This window comes from Hermetia illucens, chromosome 6 (assembly GCF_905115235.1).
Source record: "Hermetia illucens chromosome 6, iHerIll2.2.curated.20191125, whole genome shotgun sequence".
Classification (NCBI taxonomy): domain Eukaryota; kingdom Metazoa; phylum Arthropoda; class Insecta; order Diptera; family Stratiomyidae; genus Hermetia; species Hermetia illucens.
This window is the reverse complement of record NC_051854.1, coordinates 8,229,484-8,253,816: the sequence shown is the minus strand read 5'-3', so window position 1 is coordinate 8,253,816 and position 24,333 is coordinate 8,229,484. Positions and strand designations below refer to the sequence as shown.

At 44.6% G+C, this 24,333-nt stretch overlaps 1 protein-coding gene across 6 annotated transcripts in view; it reads left to right on the top strand.

Annotated features, from left to right (window-relative positions):
• LOC119659043 (protein winged eye) overlaps positions 1 to 24,333 on the top strand; it is a 303,312-nt gene that overhangs the window by 256,149 nt on the left and 22,830 nt on the right. For all 6 annotated transcript variants that reach the window (XM_038066946.1, XM_038066945.1, XM_038066948.1 and 3 more), the window contains one exon: positions 17,069 to 17,215. In XM_038066946.1, the coding sequence (XP_037922874.1) occupies positions 17,069 to 17,215 (147 nt within the window). The remainder of the gene's footprint in view (positions 1 to 17,068; positions 17,216 to 24,333) is intronic.

Genomic DNA, 24,333 nt, shown 5'->3' with positions numbered 1-24,333 from the left:
CAGGACGTGGCCCATCACGACGTGTGATTGACATTGAAACTCGTTAGACCAATTTTTTACGGTCGCTATCGCAGTCCAATTACTGGGTTCTTCTGTTCCTGCCATCAATTTATAACCGACTTTCGCGGTATTTTTAATTGTTCAGTTTTTTTTTGCGGTGCAAATTTGCTATTTTACCGGTTTTCTCTTCTTTGGGGGGATGAAAACTGCGGGAACCACGTATTAATCACAACTATCTAAGCACAATTCCACGGGTTGACTTTGAACCACAATTAAACCGTCGTTTGCTCATTTTTAAAGGAGCGTTTCTAGCTCACACTTTCCTTTCGGTAGCTCAACTGAGATAACCCAGTCCATTAATTCAGATTGGATTTTTTTTTGAGTAGGGTTGGTGAATGCGTTTATGCACAAAGTGTTGGACTCCCGTAACAGTACGCTGTCGGGCTACTAACTAAACACCTCCCTCTCATCAGAGAACTTGCCTGGAGCCGTTTGACACATTACTTCGGGATAGCCCTCCTGCTCTCCCGCATTTGGGAGCCTTCAAGTCAGGGAATTCCTTTCACAAACGGGAAGGGAGGGAAGGAAGGGAGTTGTTAGTTTAGGGAACCACTTGCCATTCGGTCCCTCCGCCGGTGGAGCTCAATCTTCATCGCAAGAAGGAAAGCCTCCAACACGACTCCAGCTGCCAGCGTTCTTCAACATCTCTCTGACAATGTTGTCTGGAGAGAGCTCCCCTGTGTCTGCATAAAGCTGCTGACGAACGGTGTGTTCAGCGTCGTCCGCCACTCCATCGTGGAACACACAATCAGGCGATCGCGCCTTCCCTTCCTGTGCAGGTAAGACTGAAAACCTCCATCTCCGCTTAGAAGTTGGGTAAGGAGGATCAATCTCACCGTGCGTTCGGTTTAGCCATGGGTCTAAATTGTCGATGAGCCGCGCGGTGCATCTGCCCCTTGACTCATTTTGCTAAAAGAATTGCCACTCGGTGAGGGTGCGTTAAGGTTCCTCACGGGCAACCACCTCTATTAAATTTTCACTTTACGCTCCTTGGCAAGAGGGCAACGGAGGTCACTCCCGCGATGCCCATCACCGCCGGTTTTGAGACAGTCCAATAAGCAGACGTCACTCACAAGGCTTCCCGTCTCTGCACTTGAGCAAGGCGCTGACGATGCACCTCTCTGTCAAGGGCATCAGCCCATACTTACGCACAATAAAGCAGAACTGATTGCGTTGCTCCCATAAGGAGACGTCTCCTAGTAGATATAAGGTCCCCAACATTCGCCGTTAGTCGACTCAAGGCCGATACACCAGCTGCAGCCCTGTTCGCTGCTGTTTTGATTTGCTCTAAGAAGTTCATCGTCGAGTCGAACCAAGGTATTTACCGGCTGCTTTTGACTCTATAGTCAACTCGCCGATCGATATGGAACGCATGGTCGGGATTCTCTTTCTGGTCGAGATGACTACTTGGTTTTTTTTCCAGCGCAACGCTGAAATCACAAGCAGTCATCCATACGCTTACCCGTCGCATTAATATACCAAGTCTGCTTTGCGTTTGTTCAACAGTGCATCTGGCAACAAGTGTCGCAACGTCATCTGCTTAACCGACCAGGTGAGACTTTATGGCCATACCGAATCTCAGCAGACTATCATAGGAAGCGTTCCACAGGTCCGCCCCTAGGATGGATCCCTGTACTACTCCCGACGTGATTTCTATCCTCCTCTGGCCCTCTAGCGTCTCATAGAACAGGGAGCGGTCTTTCAGATAATCCCGCAAGAGATAGCTTGGCACCTGGAATGAGTTTTCTAATGTTCCATGTTCCTAGCGTATCTGTCCATCTTACGAAATTGAAGGCATTTTTTACTAGCATCCACTGTGGATCTCCCTGTTTTGAATCCGAACTGCCTTGGGGATAAGTCCCCGACAGGGCGGATCGCTTCAGCGAGTCCACTCCTGATGAGCTTCTTGAGCACTTTCCCGGCCCTGTCAAGCACACACAGCGCTCGGTATGCAGACGGGAGCTCTGAGTCTCCTTCACCCTTGCTGATCAGCGCGAGTCTGGCCACCTTCCAAAACCAATGAAAAATTCCCTCTGTCAAACAAGCGTTAAATGCCCCAAGCAGCAAGTCTGGGCGTTGGCGGAACACCAGTTTGTAAACCTCAGGACCTGACGCCTTCCTGTTTTTCATAGTGAGAACCGCTTCTCCGAGCTCTCTCATTGTGAAAAGGGGGCATTCCTCAACGCTTTCCGCGCTATTGACATCAACCCGTGCAAAGTGTCTGGGGAATAATGCGCGTACAATGCAGTCCATCAGGCTGATACTTGCAGGGCTTCCGGAGAGCCTCGATTTTCCGGGTGACAAGCTTATAACCGAGTCCTCACGGGTCCTCATTCACTTCGTTGACCAGGTAATGCCAACCGCGAGCTTTTGCTTTTATTTATTGCGCTGCGGAGTCTCCTTTTTGCTGATCTATACTTTGCCTTTATGGCGCATGTCTGCTCGTTGACGTGTAAACGTTGTGCCAAACGGCGGAGATTATGACACTCTCTCCCTAGGTCTGCAATTTCTGCCGTCCACAAGTACATAGAAGGCTTGTCACGGCTGGGGCACTTCCAGGGCATAGAAGCCTCACACTGAATTTACGGCGGTGTCAGCTGCGATGCTACCACCCACCGGAGTGCTGCACCTAAACGCACTCAACTCTTCCTCCTTTCCTGATATTTCGTCAATTTTTGTTGTTGATTTCATTTTATTCTCCATGGAAAATTCACCATCGCATCGTGTGCAAGGGAGTGGACCGCAATAGTCACGAACGGGAGTACCCTCGAGGACACAGCCCTACCCCAGTTTCCTGAGGCCTGACCTACGCTTAGCTGATCCCGGAATTCACGGACGAATCAGAGTGTACCGGTCATTCGCGGTTCGCTCTTTACCGAGAGAGCTCTTCTCAAGGCTACTATCTAGGATGCAGGTATACTGCCAGCTAGGGGTCAGGACTACTTACCTCGGGGACGTCACACCCCATACCATAAGCGATCTCTGAGGAATTATTTCAGATTGGATTGAACATTGAACTCTGCACTATTCTCGAAGAAGCGTACAACCAAAACTACCAACTATTTATGACAAGATTAATTGTGCAAGCTTATTCCATTCACTTCACAGTCTCATTATGATAGAATCTCTCCCATTGCCGCCACACTACATGATTCTATCGTGCGTATAATATTCGTGCTGATGATGAAGATTGCTTTTGGCACCACAATTTCAAAAGATAAAAACAGAACAATGGCTGTGTGGCTCCCTTTCCACATGTGCTCATTAATATTCTTCCTTCGCCTACGTTTTTTCTCCTCAAAGTCATTTCAAGTTTCAGCTAATAACAATGTAATTGTCGATCACTCATCAAAGTAATGTAGTAAATGCTGAAGAAATTGCACTTACGTGTCGGCTGGTGATGATTCAATATGACTGCATCATAATGCGACGCATTGAATGGCTAATAAGCGACCGCGGGGAGATAGCTCCGAGGCTAGGAGTGACTAGACTTAACCAGAGACGACAACGCGGAAAGCAATTGAATTCCCTACAATAAGTGAGTTGATGTCGGGGCTCTTAGGAGGCCAGGTCTGATTTCAAGAAGGATAACTCGAATAGTATTTCAGCCCCTTCTGATTGCAGTCATCCCTGAAATATCCTCTCTCGATTTCTAGCTGAGCTATCTCCCATTGAAAATATTTTTCGGTCCCTCGATTAATCCGGTCGAATGCTGCCTTTTGGGTTCGTAGTCCTTGAAATCCCCAGTGAACCGAGATCCACAACTTTCCCATGGAAAGTTATGTAAAGCTTAGGTCATCCGGTGACTGCACCAGACTATTTCATAACCGAGCAAAAGGTCAACTATTGCACACAAGCCTCTTTTTGCTTCTCTCCGAAGATATATATCTTTTTCCTAGGCTGCACCTATGGAGGTGTAGCGGTAATGGTTGCCTGCGTAATATTTCTTATAGCAGCCCACGCGTCAGCATTCATTAGCCATTTCAGTCAGACAATTCCACGACAACGAGTAGAATAGAACATGATGATGATGAAAGAAGAATGGAAAAGTCTTATTTTGTGTGCTGAGCACACATTTTCGCAGGAGCCCCCAACAGCAGCAGCTCCATTGGATTTTCGAGTATTGTGCAAGGCACGTTCCACGTACTGTGACCAAGATCCCCGGTGGTCAACGTGGAGGTAGAGTACCCTCTTTGCAGGCACTCCGTCATACACCTTGTATACAAATGTGCATCAGGCGCGCATATAGTTCCCAGTGTGGCTATGCGAGGGTATAGTATCTTTTCCGTGCACTTCTGCTGCTGCAAGATACGAGAACCTATAGCTACCGCCGTTGCACACGGTTGTGGGAATTCGCGGAAATTCGTTGAGGCATACAAACGCCGCTGCTGCTCTTTGAATAAGTTAGACAGTGTGTATTACTTGCTAACCGGAGTAGAGTCATTTTTCTCATATAACACTCAGATGCCCTCTGCCGCTGCTCCGTAATTTGCATATTGTTTAGGTGGATGCATGATAAAAACACACAGTAGTTCGCCTCGCGGGACCCTGGCACAATGGGTCTGGATTAGTATTCTTCACGGAAAAGATGTTGTTTTGAAAACATTTAATCTTTGCAGGAAATATGAAAATTAGGTAACCATGAAAATGCATTTTAGCTTAAATATTTTTTCCACAAAAGGGAGGTATCGAACAGCTGTGCTGGGTATTGATAGTGGGTGATCTACGATGGCCATTTCCTGGTTATTATAATTTCGTTTAGTTTCCTGCCGGGGAAATATCAGGTACTTCAAAGATATATGCCGGAAGCCGGACACAACCACAACTCCGACGAATGCAACCCTAGATACCCTCCTCAATAGCATTTGATTCTTAAACTGTTGCCCTCATGATAAGGCTCATAACATTACACCACTCACTCGTGCGGATTACCCACTCACTCAGTTCCAGGAATTTCCTGCCCGAACTCTGGGCATCTTCAAATCTTACAGCAACCGAAGGTCACATAACATCGCCGTTCAACCAATCTTCTACAGAATATCGGATCCTACAACTGCACATAGTAGGACACTCCTGTCTTCAATCCAAATATCTTTTTCTGCTTGCTCTTAAGAAGACAGTCTTTCTACTCATATTTGCCTCCTGGGACATTGTACATGTAATGGGAACAGGCTCGAGTCATATTCACACTCGTCTCTGTCAAATTAACGAAGGATACCATCCCCGCTCTCATGATAGCTTCCTTCTGAACCACATATTTAGCACCATTACTCACCTACACTTTCAAAATGAGCTTTTTATAAGCTCGGGTGGCGACCACACCATCCTGAATAGTGTGCATATGTAAATCCGTCCGTCTCAGCAAAGAGCCCCCCGCCCCACAGCCCACAGTCTACTGACAATCAGCTCGACATACAAGCGACTCGCCTGCTGTTTGCAACAACTCGGCGATGATGTTGTGCTGCCACGTCAACCACGGCTCTGCCTCTGATGTCACGAGGCAGGTTCATCCGCTCCACCGCAGAATTTGGGTGATACATCCAGAATTTGGACATCTTCTTTTTCTTCAGTCTTGGTCCCGTTCACAAGCGAGGTCGGGTCGTCGTGATCGGTTTCGCCATTTAGCTCTATCGAATGCCTGATTTGGGTGCAATCTCGAGACTTCTAAATCCCCATCCAGCGTATCAAGCCACCGTTGTTTCAGCCTGCCTTTTGGTCGAAGTCGATGCGATGTTCAGACCAATCTTGGCAAGTGAATTCTTGTTAGTGCGAATTGGGTGACCATATACCATCGAAGACGCCTGTCGCAATTTTTCCACGATCGGCGCAACCCCATACCGATCGCGGATATCCTCATTTCGGATCTAATCAAAACGTGTCACGTCACTAGTCCAACGCAGCATCTTCGTTTCCATTACCGCAAGACACCCTTCATTGTCTTTTGTAGTCGGCTAACACTCAGAACCATAGAGGGCGACATGACGGACGACATTGCGGTAAATTTTAGATTTGAGACGGTCGTTGATACATCGATCACAAAGAGCACCAGTTGTGGAACGCCACTTCATCCAGGTTGTGTTAATGCGTGAAGCAATTTCATAACGCAATTCTGGATTGACTGATAGCGTTGACCCAAGGTATTTAAATCGCTCAGTTCTGGGCAGATCACTGCCGCTGACAGTGATTGTGCCTGCTGCATGGGGATCGGTCGTCAAAAATTCCGTTTTGTTTAGATTCAATCTGAGACCGTGTTGCATGAGGCAATGATTTCATTTTTGGACAAGTTGCTCGAGATCATTTTTGCTATCAGATGCCAAGGAAACATCATCTGCATAAAGCACTGTGTAGGGCGCCGGACATTGGATATCCCGTGTGACAGTGTCCATAACAAAAACAAAGTGGACTGGTGAGAGGGCGCTTCCTTGATGTCACACCAACAGAGACACGAAGCCGTTTTGATACACCCACCATACTTCGAACTTCACTTTTCGGATCGTGGTAGAGCAATTCAACCCAGCGCACGAGTTCTTCTGACACTAAGTGTTGTCCAGAATCTGGGCATAGTAGTACGCATCTACCGTTGGACGTTTTCCAGATCGGTCTTCGTCCACGGCAATATTCCGAAAGCATAAGCCAGTGAAGGGCTAGTGAACACATTCAGCGTGCTTATTTTAATTTTTCCCGAAACTTGCAATTTCAGCACCAACTTCACAGGTCGCATGAATTGGAAAACCAGATATCCTTCAGATCACCAACTCGATCATGGGTTCTTACAGAATTCCCAGATATTTGTGGAAGTCTGCTTCGGTCATGGCTTAGACGTGCAAGGCCACCAATGATATGTTCGGCATGTGGCCCGTGATTACCTTTACGGATGGCTTCTGTTCGACTTTTGTCTATTCCAAATTCGACTCGAATATCTCGACTAAACATATCTACTATTCGTAAAAGACTTCTGATATGGTCATCAGTACTAGCATACCAGTACTAGGATCATTCATTAGCCTTGAAAGTGAGGTATTGCCATACAGGACTAAAGAGGGCTTAACAAATCCCCTTGGAAAATACTTCTCCGTATGCGGATGGGCTTTAAAGTGTTAGTACCTTCAAATGAACGCACTAACAACGTGGTATGCAACCCTTCCATATCTGTCGCCAAAAACTTGATTAGTTTCGGTTCAATGCGGTACAGATGTAGGGCATCAATTAGTCAGTTGAGCGGGACGCTGGAAAAATCCCCGGCATAATCGATATAGCAAGTATAGAGATTTCTTTGGGGTCTAGTTGCCTGTCCTACAACTACCGAATCAATAACGAATTGCCCTTTTCATCCCCTTGGTTCCAATCGGCAACCCTTCTGCTCCTCGGACAAAATGTTGTTGGTCTCGAGGCGCGGACGTTATAAGTTTGTAGGCGCTTAGTAAACAAGTAATTGGTCTTGTGATTGCGGAATCCTCCATCGTGTCCTTTTTAGGGTCAAGGTATGATAGGTAATCTCCGCAATGAGGGAGGGTGGAAATTCCTCAGGCTGTCTAATGACCTGATCTATGTCATGTGGTAACCAACCGTGTATACCTGGTAAACTTTTTATACCAGGAATTCTGGACCAGATCCAAACCAGGACCCCTCCCGTTCTTCGAGCTGTTTGTGGCTCGTCGAACATCCTCTTCGGTAACATCCGCAAAATACATGCCCGGCATAGTGCCATGGCGGACATCTTTAGTGCTAATTCAATCCGCAAGCCAGGCAGGTAACCAAAAAATCCACCCCGATAACTGTACTGTCTGGACGCTCTGCTGGGATTCGTTGAATCATTTGTATAAACTCCGCTGGTTCCTCGCGTACATTGCATTCTGAACACGCCTAGGTTAACTTTCACCATACCGTCGCAACCGATTTCATAGGACAAAGTATTTCCTGCCCAGAATGTCAACTGCCAAAGTTGATTTGAACAGCCTAGCAATATCCTGCCTTAGTGCGTCCCGCCGATGTTCTAGATGATTTTTCCATGGCGGATGTCTTTGGTCACTCAAACCAATAACGCGAAAGTGATTCTTCTGAACGCGTAATCTGACAGCTACAACTGCAACATAATAGATTGTAATTGGATAGTTGGAACAGCGACATATCAGCACACAGTAAAAATGCAATCTAATCAATTGATTTAACATAGAATTCTCGGAGTTGCTGCAGATGCATAGAGCATGGGAATATCAGGTCTGTCCAAGAGATCCATTTCCGAAAATTCTATACCCTTTCTTTGGAATTCGTCCCGAATCTCAGTGGGGACCTAAACCGGACGGTAAAGAAGAGTGTTTCGGCGAGCACTGAAACTGTTGCTCGCAATGCAGCGTGATTTTATTGATACCACTGCTTCTGTCCCATCCGGAATTGTGTCGTTGAGGGTAATGAAGCGGTGATGACCTGTGACCCTCTGGACAATCACGTGCGCGTATAGTGTGGGAAGCGCTCGATGAATCTCTGGTGCAACAAGAGGCGGTAAGATGTACCTGCCCCCACCGTTATTATTTTGTAGTAGTCCAACGTCAGTCCATTTAATTCAGTGCCTACGCGAAACTGCTGAAGTGGCCGTTCAAGGTTTTTAGAGAAACAACTGCAGCAGGCGAAGCCAGTTTCCTGGTCATCGTGGCGCCTTGATGTCAAACTACCCCACGATTAACGGCTTTGATGCCGTGCTGTCCATTACGGGAGCCCGACCCAGTCACCTCCCGCCGGTTATTCATGCCGGACCTTAAACTTCTCCTTCTCATTCCTTGGCTTTATATGTTATACCTAACTGCCAGGTGTGGTGGCAGCTTCCCCAGTGAGTCAGCTACTGTACTTTTCACAGCTTCCCTCTAAGACCCTGCGGTAGCCTACAGGCATTCAGAATGGAGCTATCTATCCCCCCCCTTTCGCAACCGGACATAGGACTGACTACGGCGAATTGTGTGGTGTTATTTTTTGATTTGTCGATGGTACCTTTTCGATTTTTGTCACCAATCAGACAGTCGTTATGAAATATCACCCATCCATGCAGGGCCTGAAGGACGTAGCTCGTACAAAATAACCGGAATTAAGAAATAAGAATCGTTACCAGTTCTGAGGAAAGGGGTCAACCCCTTGCATGGATTCCTTGCAGATGGGGGAGAGTGCGTGAAGAGTTTGAAGAAAAACGAATGGAAATATAAAGACAGAAACATGAACTCTATTAGCATGGTCTAGAAAAAACCCCTGTGTTTGGCCTGCAAGTCCGTAAGTGCTTATATTAATTGAGTCCTCAACTCCCTGTTTTCAGAAGCTTTTCTTGAACGTATAGAACGTGTCCAAACTGTCGTGCAAACGTTAAAAACTAAAACCCAGCATGCGACCTTATTCCTGAGCTATGACTCTAGATACATAAAAAGCCGTATTACTTCCCAGAACAGGAGCATAATTAGGGGAAGCCCTGACTCTATTTTTGGTTTCCTAGAAAATGTATTCCTTTTTCTAATAATGAATGACGCATTCCACAGTAGAACTATCAAATTGAGATACATCTCTTGCATCTTCTAAGTTTTTTTGTCCTTTGTCTCCCAACACACAATCGTAAATGTTACTTTGCAAAACAAGATACACCAAATTCCATAGAACTACAGTTTCCCCCGTTTATTTTTCATTAATTAGGATGAAACGATAAGACGTTGGACTGTCACGTAAATATTACAAGGATAATTAACTACAACCCACTCACCAATTGAGCACATTTATATTTTACGACCTCGTACAGTAAATTTTCGTATCATGTTCGTCCATTAATTTTTGATGTTCACAATCATTTTAAAACTAGTTCTCGTTGCCTTCATCCTCTTGATTTAAGTCGACAGGCGATTCCGTCGTACACACATAGTCGCTTGTATCTTTCCCGAAAGGCCCCTTTTCTCTGTGCGCCTATTCGATTTGATGTTCGTGCTTTTTATAGAATTCCCAAAGGGTCATCGCATATCTTCATCTCTTCTCGCGTTGCATTGCACATCTCGTGACACAAATTCTATTCTTTAATTTTTTGCTCAAGTTGGAGTGGATGTAGTGCCAGGGGGAGCTGAAATTCTAGGCGGTATTCGTGCAAGAGATTGAACCCATATGAACCCACTATACAGCGGGATTGAAACCAATAAGGGAAAGTTGGTTGCTCCCTAATCCTACTAACATACGCTACCTTCCCTTATAGTCCTAGCCAGAAGCTTAGGTCGGCTCGGCAGAAATGGGACTGAGAAGCCTTTTGCTCCTTCATCCCTTCATTCATTTCGATAACTTAAAGGAAATAGTTAGGACTCATTTAGGCTTCTCCCAAACTTCGAGTGAAACACCTTTTCCTACTTCTGCAATCCAGTCTGCCCAACCTTTATCCATGGCTTATTTTATGACAGAGTCGTGTTATCTCGTGCCTTTTTCCTGTCCTTTCTCGTGTTTCAGTTCAATGTGAAATATATAATTACGAAGACGTTTTTACTATCAACTATCTGTCGAAACCTCCCTCGGAAATAATCAACATGCAATTGCTAAGCATCATTCACGCGGTCACGAAATGTCTCTGGTGAGCTGCACGAGGCATCAGTGAATCGATAAAATTTGTTTTACATAAAAATGTTATATTCGAATACAACTAAATTGCACCATTCCCTTTGGACATGACAGTGAGCCTGGTACACTCAAGGATAGTCATTGGAATACTCTTTTTACTACCTACGACCTACCTACTGATGTGAATTCAATCTCATCAAAAAAGCTACCAAAAAACTCGCTCACCAAACCATAAGGATTAGTCAAGGAATCAGATAAGGCGAACTCGTTAAGGAATTTACAGTGACGTTCCTTCCCGAATAGCATTGCACAAGGTTGATATAAGCTAACTTCAACCGGAATATTTGGCAGAGGGCTGATGTATTATCCCAAGAGTCTACACCCTTTCTGACCGCTGATGATCCTTCGCACGCATGAGTTGATAAAAGCTTAAAGCTAGCGAGTAACAATGGTAGTGAATTTCCGTGTGGTTCATCCATATAGTGACACAAAAAACGCTGATGTCAGATATATCTGACATATAATTTGGGGTGACTGCAGTGGTGAAACGGAAAGGCTCAGCATAGAAGGGGTTTTACTCCACTTGAGTGCGATGGTGGTAAAAATACTTTCGCTTCTGTTTGGGGGAGCAGGCTGCATATCCTCCAAGCTAGGCTTTGACTCACAGTCCTTTTCCCTGGCAGTGAAGTGCGTATGTACTAGCAGTTCCAGAGTCTCATTAAACTTTCGAATCTCAAAAAAAGGATCGGCTACTATATTTCTTAGCTAGAATATTAATGAGATTCGTAAACTTGCAGGGGCTTTCATTGTTCTGACAATAGTCTAGCCAGGACCGCTTCCTGGCATTCTTAATGACCTACTTGGACTTCTTCAAGCAGTCCTTGTATGATTTGCGGTATTTGTGCTTGAGGTAGATATTGAAGAGACTCCCCTGGTCAGCTTCCTAGGGTTGGATAGATCTTCATTCCACCACCAGGGTAGCAATGTCTTTTTACTGCAGATCAATCGACTTTAAAGGCAGATTCAAACTCCTTTTCCAGAACCGCGACCACTGGCACCAGTTCGTCTGTGATACCAATTTTAATATTTTGCGTACGGAAGAGCCTGTTCTTGATAACTTGACCAAACTTTCTCGAGTCAATTCTCCTGTATCCTCTAAAAGAGTAATTGTGATCTGAGAAGGATCTCTGGTCAGATAATCCCCAGTTCTCCACCCTGAAAGACCCATTGTCAGTTTGCCAGTTTTCCACAACTGTTTGTTCCAGTTTGGCCATGGTTAGGTAGCTGGAATTCCAGACACATAAAGGTTTGCACTCTTTCTGGCGAAGATATAGTACATGATCTAAGTGTGTCCCGATCAGTGTCCTCTGTGCGATGGAATAAATTGTAATATTTACTTTGGAGTCCTTTGATGGTCAGCAGATTAACTGATGGACACTTCGAATGCTAAAAATTTATCTGCGATACCCTCAGCATGTTTTGCTTGCGTCAGGGTATCGTCAGCCCCCATCGGACCGGCAATCTGCATTTCCTCCTACACCTCGTTGGCGACATCAATTCATTGTTCGGTTTAATTGAGCGACATACTTTCACCTTCGCGTTCCTGACTTTCCATTCTATAGTACGATTTTGTCAATGCCTCTAGGCACTCTCCCATGGAAATTCTCTGGTTTTAAAGACGCAAGCAATAGACGTGCTTGTCTTTATCCGTTCGGCTCTTCGGCAACCCGATGTGAATCATTGTTCTCCTGCCCACACCGCGGAAGGGCTTCGTCGTTGCTTTTTACACTGTTTCCGAAAGTTGCTTGGCATCCGAGTCCTGTATACTCTATTTCTCTTCTTTTGTTGTTCCACCCCATCCTGACATCGATTCCGCTTGAAAGCGGTAGGTTTCGCCTTCTGTTTCTTTCTCAGGTGGTTATTGTTGTATTCCTCTACAATCACTTAGTATTCAGCCAGCTCTTTTTCATCCCGCTCGTTGGCAGTATTAGCCACTTTATTCCTCGCAATCTTGCTCAAAATGTGGATGATCTTCGCAGGCTTTCTGTAGCCGAAATTTTTGTCGACCCTTTTTCCTTGGGGGATCTCCGAAGTCGCCGGTTTCGGGGTAGAAGTCTTTGGTAACCCATGAAATATGTCAACCCTGGCTAGCCCGTTCGTTAAGGTAAGAATCTTACTTGAAACTGAAGGTGCCCCAGTTATCTATTGGCCACACAGCAATAGTGAAAGCTAGCTTTCACTGCCTCGTCATCGCCGGTATACTGTTCGGCAGCCCCTGCCAGAAGGCTATTTGAGTTTCGATTGACCGGGAACGAACTTCTAATCATATCGACAATACTGTGATCATAGTAGATTTAAGAGCTGTCTTCTAAATATGCGCAACAAGAGTGGTGTTGATATCGGCCTCAAAAGGGGCCATCATCTGATGTTCATTCACCGCTACTGCATCTGCTTGCAGGGGAACCCAGTGTCGGGCCTTAAAGTCAATACGCGAACTTCAAACCCACCCAAACCCCGTGCACTGGGCCGCCATTAAAAGTGCTTTTGCCTATGATACAGGTGAAGTTGTCGGCCACGTCCCAAAAGGACAAGGGCAAGGAATCTGACTGATCGGAAGCCGATTCATTAACGTATAGAGCTGAGAGCTTTGTTGTTGGTAACGAGTGGAGGTAAGCGCGACCTGCTGTAGCTCCGTTACCGTAGGGAAGTACGAAAAGTTCAACGTAGTATGTACCGAGACAAAAGAAATTCGACTATTGCGCCGATGAGGGAAGCAGAAGCTGCCGCAAATAGGAACGATTTCATCCCTGGTTGCAAGCATTTCGATGATCCTTTGAGAGGTTAATGGTAGAGATAACGAAAAGCTGAGCAAGTCAGCGTAACATGTGGATAAAGATTGCTTCTTTAAGCAGGAAGGTAATTATCACTATCATCAATACACTCAAAAAGAGTAAAGCCATCGGTCTTCTTGTGGAATTCTTCCAGAATGACTGTTATTTCCACTCATTTGGAAATGCTGAAGAAGAGGGTGGTCAAAGGCTCTCAACAAGAGCTGCTTACTGTCGCGGGGATATTATCTAAAATCATACTGGAACGCGTCAAGGATCACCTTGAAAGCTTGGTCGCCAAAAGGCAGGCTGGTCTCCGTTCTGGACACTAACATCCTTCAGATCATTGTGGTGCAGTGTGCGGGGTTTACTGCACCACCGCACCTTAAAGATTCGACAGCACCAACAGGGAGTGTATCATTCCGAGGATACTAATATCTATTATCAGAGTGCCCCTCTGATGATGCTGCAAAATGACACGTGTTGCATTGACGTAAAATTTCTGAGGAATTTGAGGTCCAAAGTGAATTCCAGCAGGGATGTCGTTATCGGTAACGTTCTTTACGCTGCCTTGCCTTAAAAAAGTGGAGAGTTTCAATTGACTGTGCCATCTGCCTCAAACACTTCGACCATTCTGATCACATCTGCTTGCTGTCTCATCGAGCCTAGATTTGGAAAGCAGAAACCAGAGTTAGACTGGAAATGAGCAAGCTTCGCAGTATGGCAAGCGACTCTTCCTATCTACATTAGTGGGCAAAACATCGAGGGTGTTGATAAATTTGTATATTTTGGAAACGTTATTTCTGCCGACAATCGCGAGAAAACTCTTTGCAAAAGGGAATTCTCCCCTTTCCTCCTATCTCCCGATAGGTCTTGTGACATCCCTTTGAGACGTGACCGACAATTTCATCTGCGTTAGCAAAAAACACTTCGGGCGGGTTCCATGAAGTTGGCTTTTTTTTGTGCAACAGGCAAAGTTGTCCATTCTTCGATGACGGAAGGATCGAAGAAACGGCCCTTATCGAATTTAGGAGCCGACGCTCGGTTTCTCTGTGAACAAACCCAGTATCGACACGCAAGCGGAGGCAAGTGTGCAGAAATCAATTGTTAGCGGTTTTCGATATGCAAAGGTCGTAGTCATGAGGTGAGTCCCTACCTAAACGTTGTGGGCGTCTAACTCTTTTAGTTACCTTTAACGATAAGCATATACTTTACTCAATACTTAAACTCCAACTTATAGAATAATTTTGAAATTGATCGACAATTTTCCACATCATTTGTAGACAAATTAAGTAATAAGGTAAAACACTCTGCTATTTTTTCGGCACAAATGCTCCATTTCCCAGCGGTACTGTTACGTCCTGGTGATTTTACATGAGCATTCGTCATTTAGACCTAACCCTACAGTTTTCTTCAGATGCGGATTGGCTTTGTGACCACAATCAGAGCCCTACTATGATAGGCAACGACAGTACCAATGTATACTGAGTGCATAGCTCAGCATTCATACTGTTGGTTGCAAGGCGTACCTGAAACTCTGCTGAACTAAAGAGTACAGCACCCAAGTTGTAAACACAACTCTGCGTTTGAAGCTCGCACAACAGCGTTTGAACGTCACCACAACACTCATGAAACTCTCACTAGGGGGTCAGCTGCAAGTAACCGGATTGAGAACGTATGCCCCAGAAATTCCTTTGAGACTTGCTGGCAGGGCTATCCCAGGTCCCATGGTACCAGTAATTTTTCAGATTAGTCCCAGTGCAGTAGGAACATTCGCCTACTCCATCACAACCACCAAGTAGAAGTGAGAGAGTGGCAAGCTAGGTTTTTTTTTTTTTAAATTTTCCTAGGAAATTTTGAGAATTGAAGCGATTGCACTTATTAAGATTGTTTATACTGCACAACTTACCATAGTTGAAAAGACTTAGTCTGTATCACTTAAATATTGATTGTATCTGAACATGAATTGATTTACACTAATAAAGCTATCTATCTATCTATCTATCAAGTAGAAGTGAGTGTAGTGTTTTCCGATGCCACCAGGTGAAGATTCTCTTCGGCCACTTCGCTTTAATCCGACCGACAACGTTGCTCTCTCGTCTTTCTCTTCTTCATCTTAGATCACCTTTCCAGTGTTACATGAAGGTCTTGGGGGTTTAACGCGAGTGTCTGCCGTGTAGGTATAATCCAACGCCCTCTTCAAATGCGTGGATCGAAAACCGTGACTGCCGCAACTAAGAGATAAGGCGCCCGAATTGTACAGCGCAACTTCACGCTTGAGCCCACGAGAAGCTCTTTCTGCGATATGGGCGCAACCACAACCACCATGAAACTCGCACAAATAACCGAGCCGAAAACACATCCTCCAGAAATTCTCCTGGAACATATGTTCTTAGAGGGCCATCCCGGTTCCCATGGTGCCAGATAACCTCCGATGAGGCTTCGTAGCAAGAACCACTTCAGATGAGTTTTCTCTAGACTCGGGTCTGATTGCCCTTCTCGAATGGGTTGTCTGGAATCAACTCTGTGCGAAGAGCCCCGACTAATACAGTTATGTCCTGGTGGTTTAAAGTGAGTACCTGTCAAGTTGACTTCTCCCACGGTCTCCTTAGGACACGGATTGGCTTTGTGACCGCAATCAGGGCCCCGCTGAAACAAGCACAACGGTTCTAGTCTATTCTGATTTCATGGCTCAGGATAAAAGGCCTGCCAAAATCTCTACCGAACGTTGAAGTACGGCACCCGTTGAGGTTTGAGGTCCAAAGGTATCCCCCACAACTCTCATAAAACTTCCACTAAGGGGCCATCGCTGAACACATGTGAGTCAGGAATTCTCCTGAGACTTGTATATTCAGGGGCTATCCCGGTTCCCATGGTACCAGGGAAGATTTCATGACATATTGCCACTTCGGATTCAGACCCGGGTCTGATCACCCTGATTAGGCCTCTGGAGCATTCACAGATAGAGGCCACTTGGCTTTGGTTTGGCTGGCAAGGTGACTGCCCCATCTTCTTCATCGCCACCTCAGAGCAGCAGCCCCTGTACTAGCCACAATGACTGTAAAACTTTTTAGCATTTTATCGTCTAAAAAGGCCGTTGCCACCAAAAAAATTCGAAAAAATCGTTTTCTATGTGTTATCTACACAAACTACTAAAAATCTCTCAAAATTCAGTTAAACTCTCAGAACAAAAGTACCAATTAATGTTAATATGAATCATTTAAAACTATCCCGAATTCTTACCGAATTTACATAAATTACCTTGACTGTAACTAGACTTTCTTCCGATTCTGAAATGGCCTAGCCCCTTGGTTAGAGCAGGACATCAACACATCCATATCTCTATGCAATTTCAAAAAGGTAATCCAAGCAAACACACAACCGCAACGAATGCAACAAGAAAAAAATTTAATTGGAATTTGTTGCAGGAACAGGAACGAAAAGGCAAATAAATATCTTTTCGGCCCAAGCAACAAATTCACATACTCACATCCAAAAACCAATATTCATACACAAACACGTACATTTTACACAATTTCCATATATAAAAAAAAAATATTCTTTTTTCTCTCTTTCCATTCGTCGTGGTCTTGTCTCATTCACGACGTGTGGTATAGGTGGCGCCGCATCATCTCTTAGCCAAAACATGTTTTTCACCGGAACCAATTCGACCATGATACCATTGAATTCGGACGCCCTTACGATGGGCGTGTCCAATGTCCAAAGTGCAGTTCGAACTCCGCCCACACTATGGCAATATCCAAGTAAGTATTCCTTCCTTCCTAATCTCGCGCGTCTGAGAGTGAATATTGCCTCTCGCATTTGGCTTATCTCGGCACTGGGCGTATGCTTTTTCGACTCCGCCCCATCGGTGCTGTGAGTGGTTCGGTGGCAGAGGCCTTGCCTCCAAAGCCAGTCTCCCCCATTGTGTTTACATTAGAGCTCGGGTCCCATGTGCCGGAGCTGTCGATGGGAGAATGGGCACCGTAAGTATGGCTTTTCGGTCGGCCATAACTACGCCTCCCGCTGTTCATTGCAAACGAGAACATTTTTGACCGCGTTTTGATGTTTTAATAGGTTTTTGGCGGATTAAATTAATGTGGGAAACATTATTTTTTGCAAATGCAAGAAAAGTGCTTTTGCAATTCACTGCAGTTGCCGGGGACAGTGGCGCTTTTAAGTAGATGCACTAAAATGCATGACGTGCCCATTGAAATTGTACAAACACAGGCATTCGACGCTGATGAATTGACTGCTCAGTTATGCATAAAATGCATGCAACTGCGTTCTATATTCCACTAGCGGGCATTTAGTACTCATTATAAATTTACAACAATAAAACAATATCATTTAAGCCCAATGAATAATAATGAATAATTGAAACGAACGTCATCTATCGAGGGCGGCGTAGGTACCGCTTCTATCTGCAGAAATTATTTATTTATTCATATATTCCGTGTCTGGTATGTGTTAACAATAGTTTCGCATGTGACTTCTTGTTTTTTAATCAAATGGATAAAAATAACTTTTGCATTTACCAGCGATTGAATTATTAGGTCTTAAAGTATTAAATGAATGAGTTCCTTAGGTTCCTACTTTGAGTTTTAGCTCCACAGACTGTTTGGCACTGCCAGAATGATGTGTGGTTCTTTCTACCTTCTCTATTTATTTAAAACAAAATATACTTAAAACTAAATCACTACAAATTAGTTTAATACACATTCACTGTTATCCCTTTGTGGGTCGGTGGACAGGACTAGAGTCTAAAATGAGATTGTTCACAAATTTCATTGTTGACATTTGTCACCTCAGTCTCATGTCAATCCGTCATCTGTTTCTGCGGCCATTGAATCCAGCGGCGGGAATTCATAATGGCGCCTAGGTTCGCGCCTTCGATATGCCGCCACAGTACTTTCCCCAATTCAGGACAAAAAAAAATAGTGACTATCACGCTAAGGAAACTAGGGAGGAGTAACCAAAACGAATGAATCGACGCAGGGTCAAAAACAGTTTTATTGAGACGCACCAGAAAGAGCTTTGTTTTAACACTCATTCCTTGAATCCCGCTTTCTCAATACACGATGGACACATATCATCTTGAAGAATCCTTATTCTGAACATATGCCTCCTAGTGAATTATTGCCAGCGAAAATGCCGACAATACTACTGCAGTCTTCTTGCTTTTCGACAGGATACACTTTGCAGTATGTTTATTTGGTTCTGACTGGAAAAGTTTGGTATATCTAGCAGCATTAAGGCCCTGTCATCTGCCTTAATGGGAGGGTTGTTCCTAGGTTATGATAGCATTAGCCAATGCTGGTTTCGGTCCGGACAAAGGCGAAATGAACCCTCTTTTATTAAGGCATCTGAAATTTCATTTCCCTCTACACCACCATGTCCAGGTACTCAGAGTAGTTCCACCGTTTTGAATCTAGAAATAGAGTTCAATCGGATCCTCCATTCCTAAAGGATTTTTGCAGTAACCAAAGGACTCCTCAACGTCCTCATTGCAGCTTGACTATCGCTACAGATTACGATGCACTTGCCCTTCAATTCCTCGTCAATGACCCAAGTTGTTGCCCTTAGAATTGCATAAATTTCAGACTGAAAGACCGTTGCATATTGTCCCAAAGGAAAAGCCCACTTCTCTTTTTTACTCGAGAGGTAGACTCACACTCCAGAACTCTGTTCCGTTCATTGTAAACACTGGATTCAGTTCTGCCAATAACTTTTCCAATGCTCTGTACCCCTCATTTCTGTTGATTGCCTTTAGATCTAAGCGAATTAGTCATTAAAGTCAACAGGGTGATAAAGAGATACTATGGTGCTCTACATATTTTCCCTGTGACACAGAAGAAGTTTCCAGTGGAACATTCAGAGCTATCCAATATGCCAAAAGTAAAGGCATGGCGGTAATAGAATAGCAGGATGTGATGTCAACGCTCATCACATTTGCTGGGGAAGTTCCAACATCAATGCAAGAGGATCGAGACTACTGGGGTATCTAGTAGTAATCGATTTGCAGATCTTTAATTTGGGTAATGAACCCATTTTCTTCAACGTGGTCAGGCGAGAGGTCATCGACATCACGGTGGCATCCCCTTACATTGCGCTTCTGGTTGGAGGGTATCAAATGATATCACACTCTCAGATCAGAAATGCATTGATTTTGCAATGGGCATGGATGCACCTCAACCCACTCCATTTCGGAATCCGCGGAAAACAAATTGGGCGACGTATAAGATAGAACTCAGCGCCAGAATCACGATCCCTGAGAGGTGCAAAAAATGCATTGCTGGAATTGAGAAGATAACCCAGATAATCGCAACTAGCATGAGAGAAGCTTTCGAAGAATGCTGTCCACTCAAAACGTCAGGTGGAACTCGGATTTGGCAAAACAGAGCAGAACGACAAGGATCGTGCTCTGAAGTGTGATTCAACCGCTGGCTGGAATCACTATAAAGTGGCACAGAAGGCTCTAAAGAAGATCATAAAATCGGCTAAACAATCATCATGGAGACGCTTTTGCGAAGAGACTAACTCTCTTGAGGCACGTAGCCTGAAGATAGGTTATTTACGTTTACAGAAGTGCTTGAAGTGCATTTTCCAGGCAGCATCTAAAATCTCATCTCGAGACCGACAGGTGCAGATAGCCCTCAAGCAAGAGACTGGAATTTGGCATGCAAAATAGTATCATTGGAGCGAGTAAAATGGACATTTAACTCGTTCCATAGATACAAGTCTGCAGGTCCGGATTGCATCATTCCTGCGATAGTGATAGAGGGAACTGATTCCCTGGGTCTACATATTCGGAATATATATCGCGCATGCCTAGCACATGCCTATATTAGAATTAACTGGCATGATGTGAAGGTGATATTTATTCCCAAACCAGGGAAACCCACCTACACGGACGCAAAAAGCTTCCGACCAATTAGTCTAACGTCCTTTCTACTAAAAGAACTTGAAAGACTAGTAGATCGGTTCTTAAGGGATACACACATTCCTAAGTCGCCACTTCACTGTAGGCAATATGCCTACCAGAAAGGCAAAGCCATGAAAAAAGCACTCCATTAGCAAACGGCAAAACTTGAGAAGGTGATATCCGATAAAGAATATGCCTTAGGTGCATTCATGGACGTCGAAGGTGCCTTATTCGCGGCAAGACAGTATGGAATTAATCCGCTGTTAATCAGTTTGATCCTTCCCATGCCAGAGTGGCGAAATCTGTTGAGGCAGGGTGTCTTAGGGGCTCTCCTCTATTATGGCTCTTAGTTATGGACACCTTGCTATAGCTCCTGGAGGACACAAAAGTTTTCGTACAAGCATTTGCGGATGATCTAGCCAAGATAATCGTCATATGCGACCATGCATGTAATCCACAGTTGGTTTCTCTATAATGGACTCACGGTGAACGCCCGGAAGACTGTTCACTAGGAACGTCAGCTGGAGCAGCTATAAGCTACTCACCTTAGTAGAACAATGCAGCAAAAATGGAGGGGTCGCAGCCAGTTGGTGTGGAGTTGTCATGAGATGCTGCTGAAACTTGGCCGACTGAACGAAGCATTCCTGATGTGGGTGCCGGGATACTCAAACATCGTTGGTAATAAGGAAGCTGACGGACTGGCTCGCCAAGGTTCTGAATCCAAAATGGTGGGGCCAGCATCAGCTTTTGGCATCCAGCCATCCACTGTCAAGTCTACTTTGAAGGGGGAAATGACTAGGACCCACGCAGCCGAATGGAGAAATTTGAACTTTTGCCGACAGCTGAAAATCTTTGTGGAAGAACCCGGGGCATTTTGTTGTCCCTTAAGAAGTGGGACATGAAAACCCTAGTAGGGCTTTTAGGGGTACACTGTCCCTTAAATTACTACATGGAAAAAATCGGAGTGGTGGTCTCGGCCATATGCAGTCAATGTGAGGAAGAGGAAGAGACGGCTCTGCACATCGCATGCAGCTGCGAGGCCTCCTCAGACCTCAAATGAAGATACCATGTTAAGGTTTTCTTTAACAAAGAGTCTGCGCATTCTGTGTCTCTGGAGAAGGTTCTCAGATTTTTGGAAGCCTGCGAAAGTCGTAGGCGAGAGGCTGATGAATAGGCTATTTTTGGGGGTAGTAAATGGGCCTTACAAAGGTCTGAGTGCTTGGAGCTGCCGGTTATCCCATTAAATAAACTAAAATAGGCCTGGAATTCAGAGAACTTAGAAGAGGGCTTCAGTGCTACCACATGCACGGCTGATCTGATTTTTCTGTTCCAAAGAAAAACTTTTCGTAAAACTATTTTGAGTCACAACTATTTTAAGATTACAAATTAACTATGAAACCCTGGAAATTTGACCACGAAACCACCCTTACCAATGCGGGAGAGCACTCTTCACCGGGTTTGAGAAAGAACGCCTTACTACGGGCAAGGAATAAACTTAGAAGCATAAGGGCCGATATATACATCCTGCAAAATGATAACGAGTATGCGTAATTTTCAATCAGATATGTTAAAAAGGAATGTCAAGAAAATGCTCATGACATTCACACAGGAATCGATACCTATTTGTAGCTGACGTCCCTCCAGATAGTTATCAAAATTGCCGCATTTGGGACGTGCATTACTATTCGATACCGCAGCACCTAACATAGTAGTACTCAAGTGGCATTGGAAGACTGTAAATCTGCCGCAGGGTTTTATCTGTTATCTTCACAAAGACACTCGGTGAAATCCTTAGACACGCATGCAAGTATTTAAGTGCTGGCAAATGAAAGACTGATGTCTTTGCCTTCCTATTCTAATTACATTGCACGTACGTAATATCCTAACAGCTTTTGCAGTGTGTGTGCACTAGGCTTAATGTGAACCTGGAAAGCACGTATTATGGTTGCGTCATAGCTGGGTATAGGAAAAATATTGATGATGGTTGATGAACAAAACTATTTTCGCACAATTTTATGGGAAACCCCATGGTTACGGTTTCGCTTGGTAGTTCTTCTGAGAAGGATACTGGACCTTAACTCTTATTGTACGCCTGTAAAACCAATCATACACGCTCCGGCAGGCATGTCAGTAACGTTTGAAGGAGCTACAGAATTGTGGGGTCCGACTGGCCTGTCAATTCCAACTGTACACGTAGTCCCAGCCAAGCCATTGGGCAGTGCCGTCCTTATGCACTTGGGGAGGGCGATCAGACCCGAATCTACAAGGGACTCATTTGGAGTGGGTCTTGCCACGAAACCTACTCTGAAAGCATTTGTTCCAGAAGAATTCCTGGAAGATGTGCTCTCGGCCCGATAATTTGCGGTTGGCTCCCTTGTGGGAGTTTCATAGTGGTTGTGATTTTGCCCATATCGTGGCCTTAGCTCCTTTCACACACCAATTGATCTGGATAGCGAATTCTAAATCCCAAATCAGATCCAACGTCAGTTTGAGATAGGTAGCTGGACTAGCCCTGAACACTTCAATTTAACTTTGAAGTATCTTATCAGAAGCACAGCAGGAACGCTATTTACGACCAATCGAAAAGTGGCGCTTTCTGTATAGCCCAAATGCCAACTAAATTCTCCTCAGGCCCGTAGAGAGAATTTGCCGGCCCAGGGTGAAAATTATACGGAAAACTGGGCAATGGTGAAAATTGTGCGGACCTCTTTAGTATCCTTTTTTCATTGAAATTTCCATCTAGACCCTCGCGAAAACTCTGGGCCTGGGGTGAATTTATTGCATGGCAATCAAACATTTGTAAATGAAAAAGGCGTGCGCCAGAATTGTTAATCGATGAACGAAAAGTACCGAAAGATCCGGTGCTTAGACCTCATGGAAGTGACGTCAATTTTGTTAATTCAGATATCTCCAGTGGTATGTCATGGATGTTTTACTACGACTCCGTTACAAAAAGGCTGATTTCAGAGTACCACACTCCACTAGGAAAGCTCGCATGAAAAAGTGTGGGCATTGCTCACCACAGATTTATACCTACCGGAACTTCTGTAAAAGCAGCATGGAGTGCGGAAGGGGGCAATCCGGTGTGTGGAGTCAGGTCTTAAAAATAGCCTCTAGCCACACATCATTGTTTCGCCAGCCCCCCCTCGAACACCGACCTGGCTCTCTCTGATTTTTTTTTTGTTTTATCGCGTAGAAAGAAGGATTGGAGCACACTTGAAAATATCCATGTACAAGTCACATTGGCTCTAAAGGATTCTCGAAAAAGGCCTTCTATGTCTCCAAACATCATTTTCAGAAGGGTATCGACCAATAAGGGTGATATTTCAATGCAGTCAATAAATGATTTTTTATTAATTTTATCTCATTACCTATGAAACACGTCCTGCATTTAGGAAACATTAAGTGACGTGTCTTCCTCACTCTGCCAGGTAAAGAGTAGTTTGGATCGTGGTGGCTTTGGTCGTGGTCCATTTGGACAATGTATACTTATATGCTTTCCAACAACTGCAAGGAGAGTGACTTTCTGGTGAATTTTAGTTCTGGCAGTAATATTCCAAGACTACATCCTCCATAAGCGACCTAAGGATTCAAAAATTTAGATTTGAGATTGAAAGAGACAATTTCCATGTTTTTTTACATGTATCTTACCTTTTTGTGAAAAATTCTTGCTTGCTTCTTAATCTGTCACCTTTTGGTACATTACATTGGGCTAGTCCTATTCAATTTAGGAACACATGATCAGCGAATCAGGAAGTCTCTTCTATTATATCGTCTCTCATATCCATTTCTGGTTCAAAGTGTCCTCCGGCCTCACATAATAAAAAGGTCCACAAAAAGAGTTGACGTCTCCGGCGAAGAGGGTTAAGCTGGTGCTCTCCCGTTCTGCAAATTAACAAAATTTGCTGTTTATCATTGACCACTCCTTTGCAGTAAATACAGTTGGCTGAACCCCGG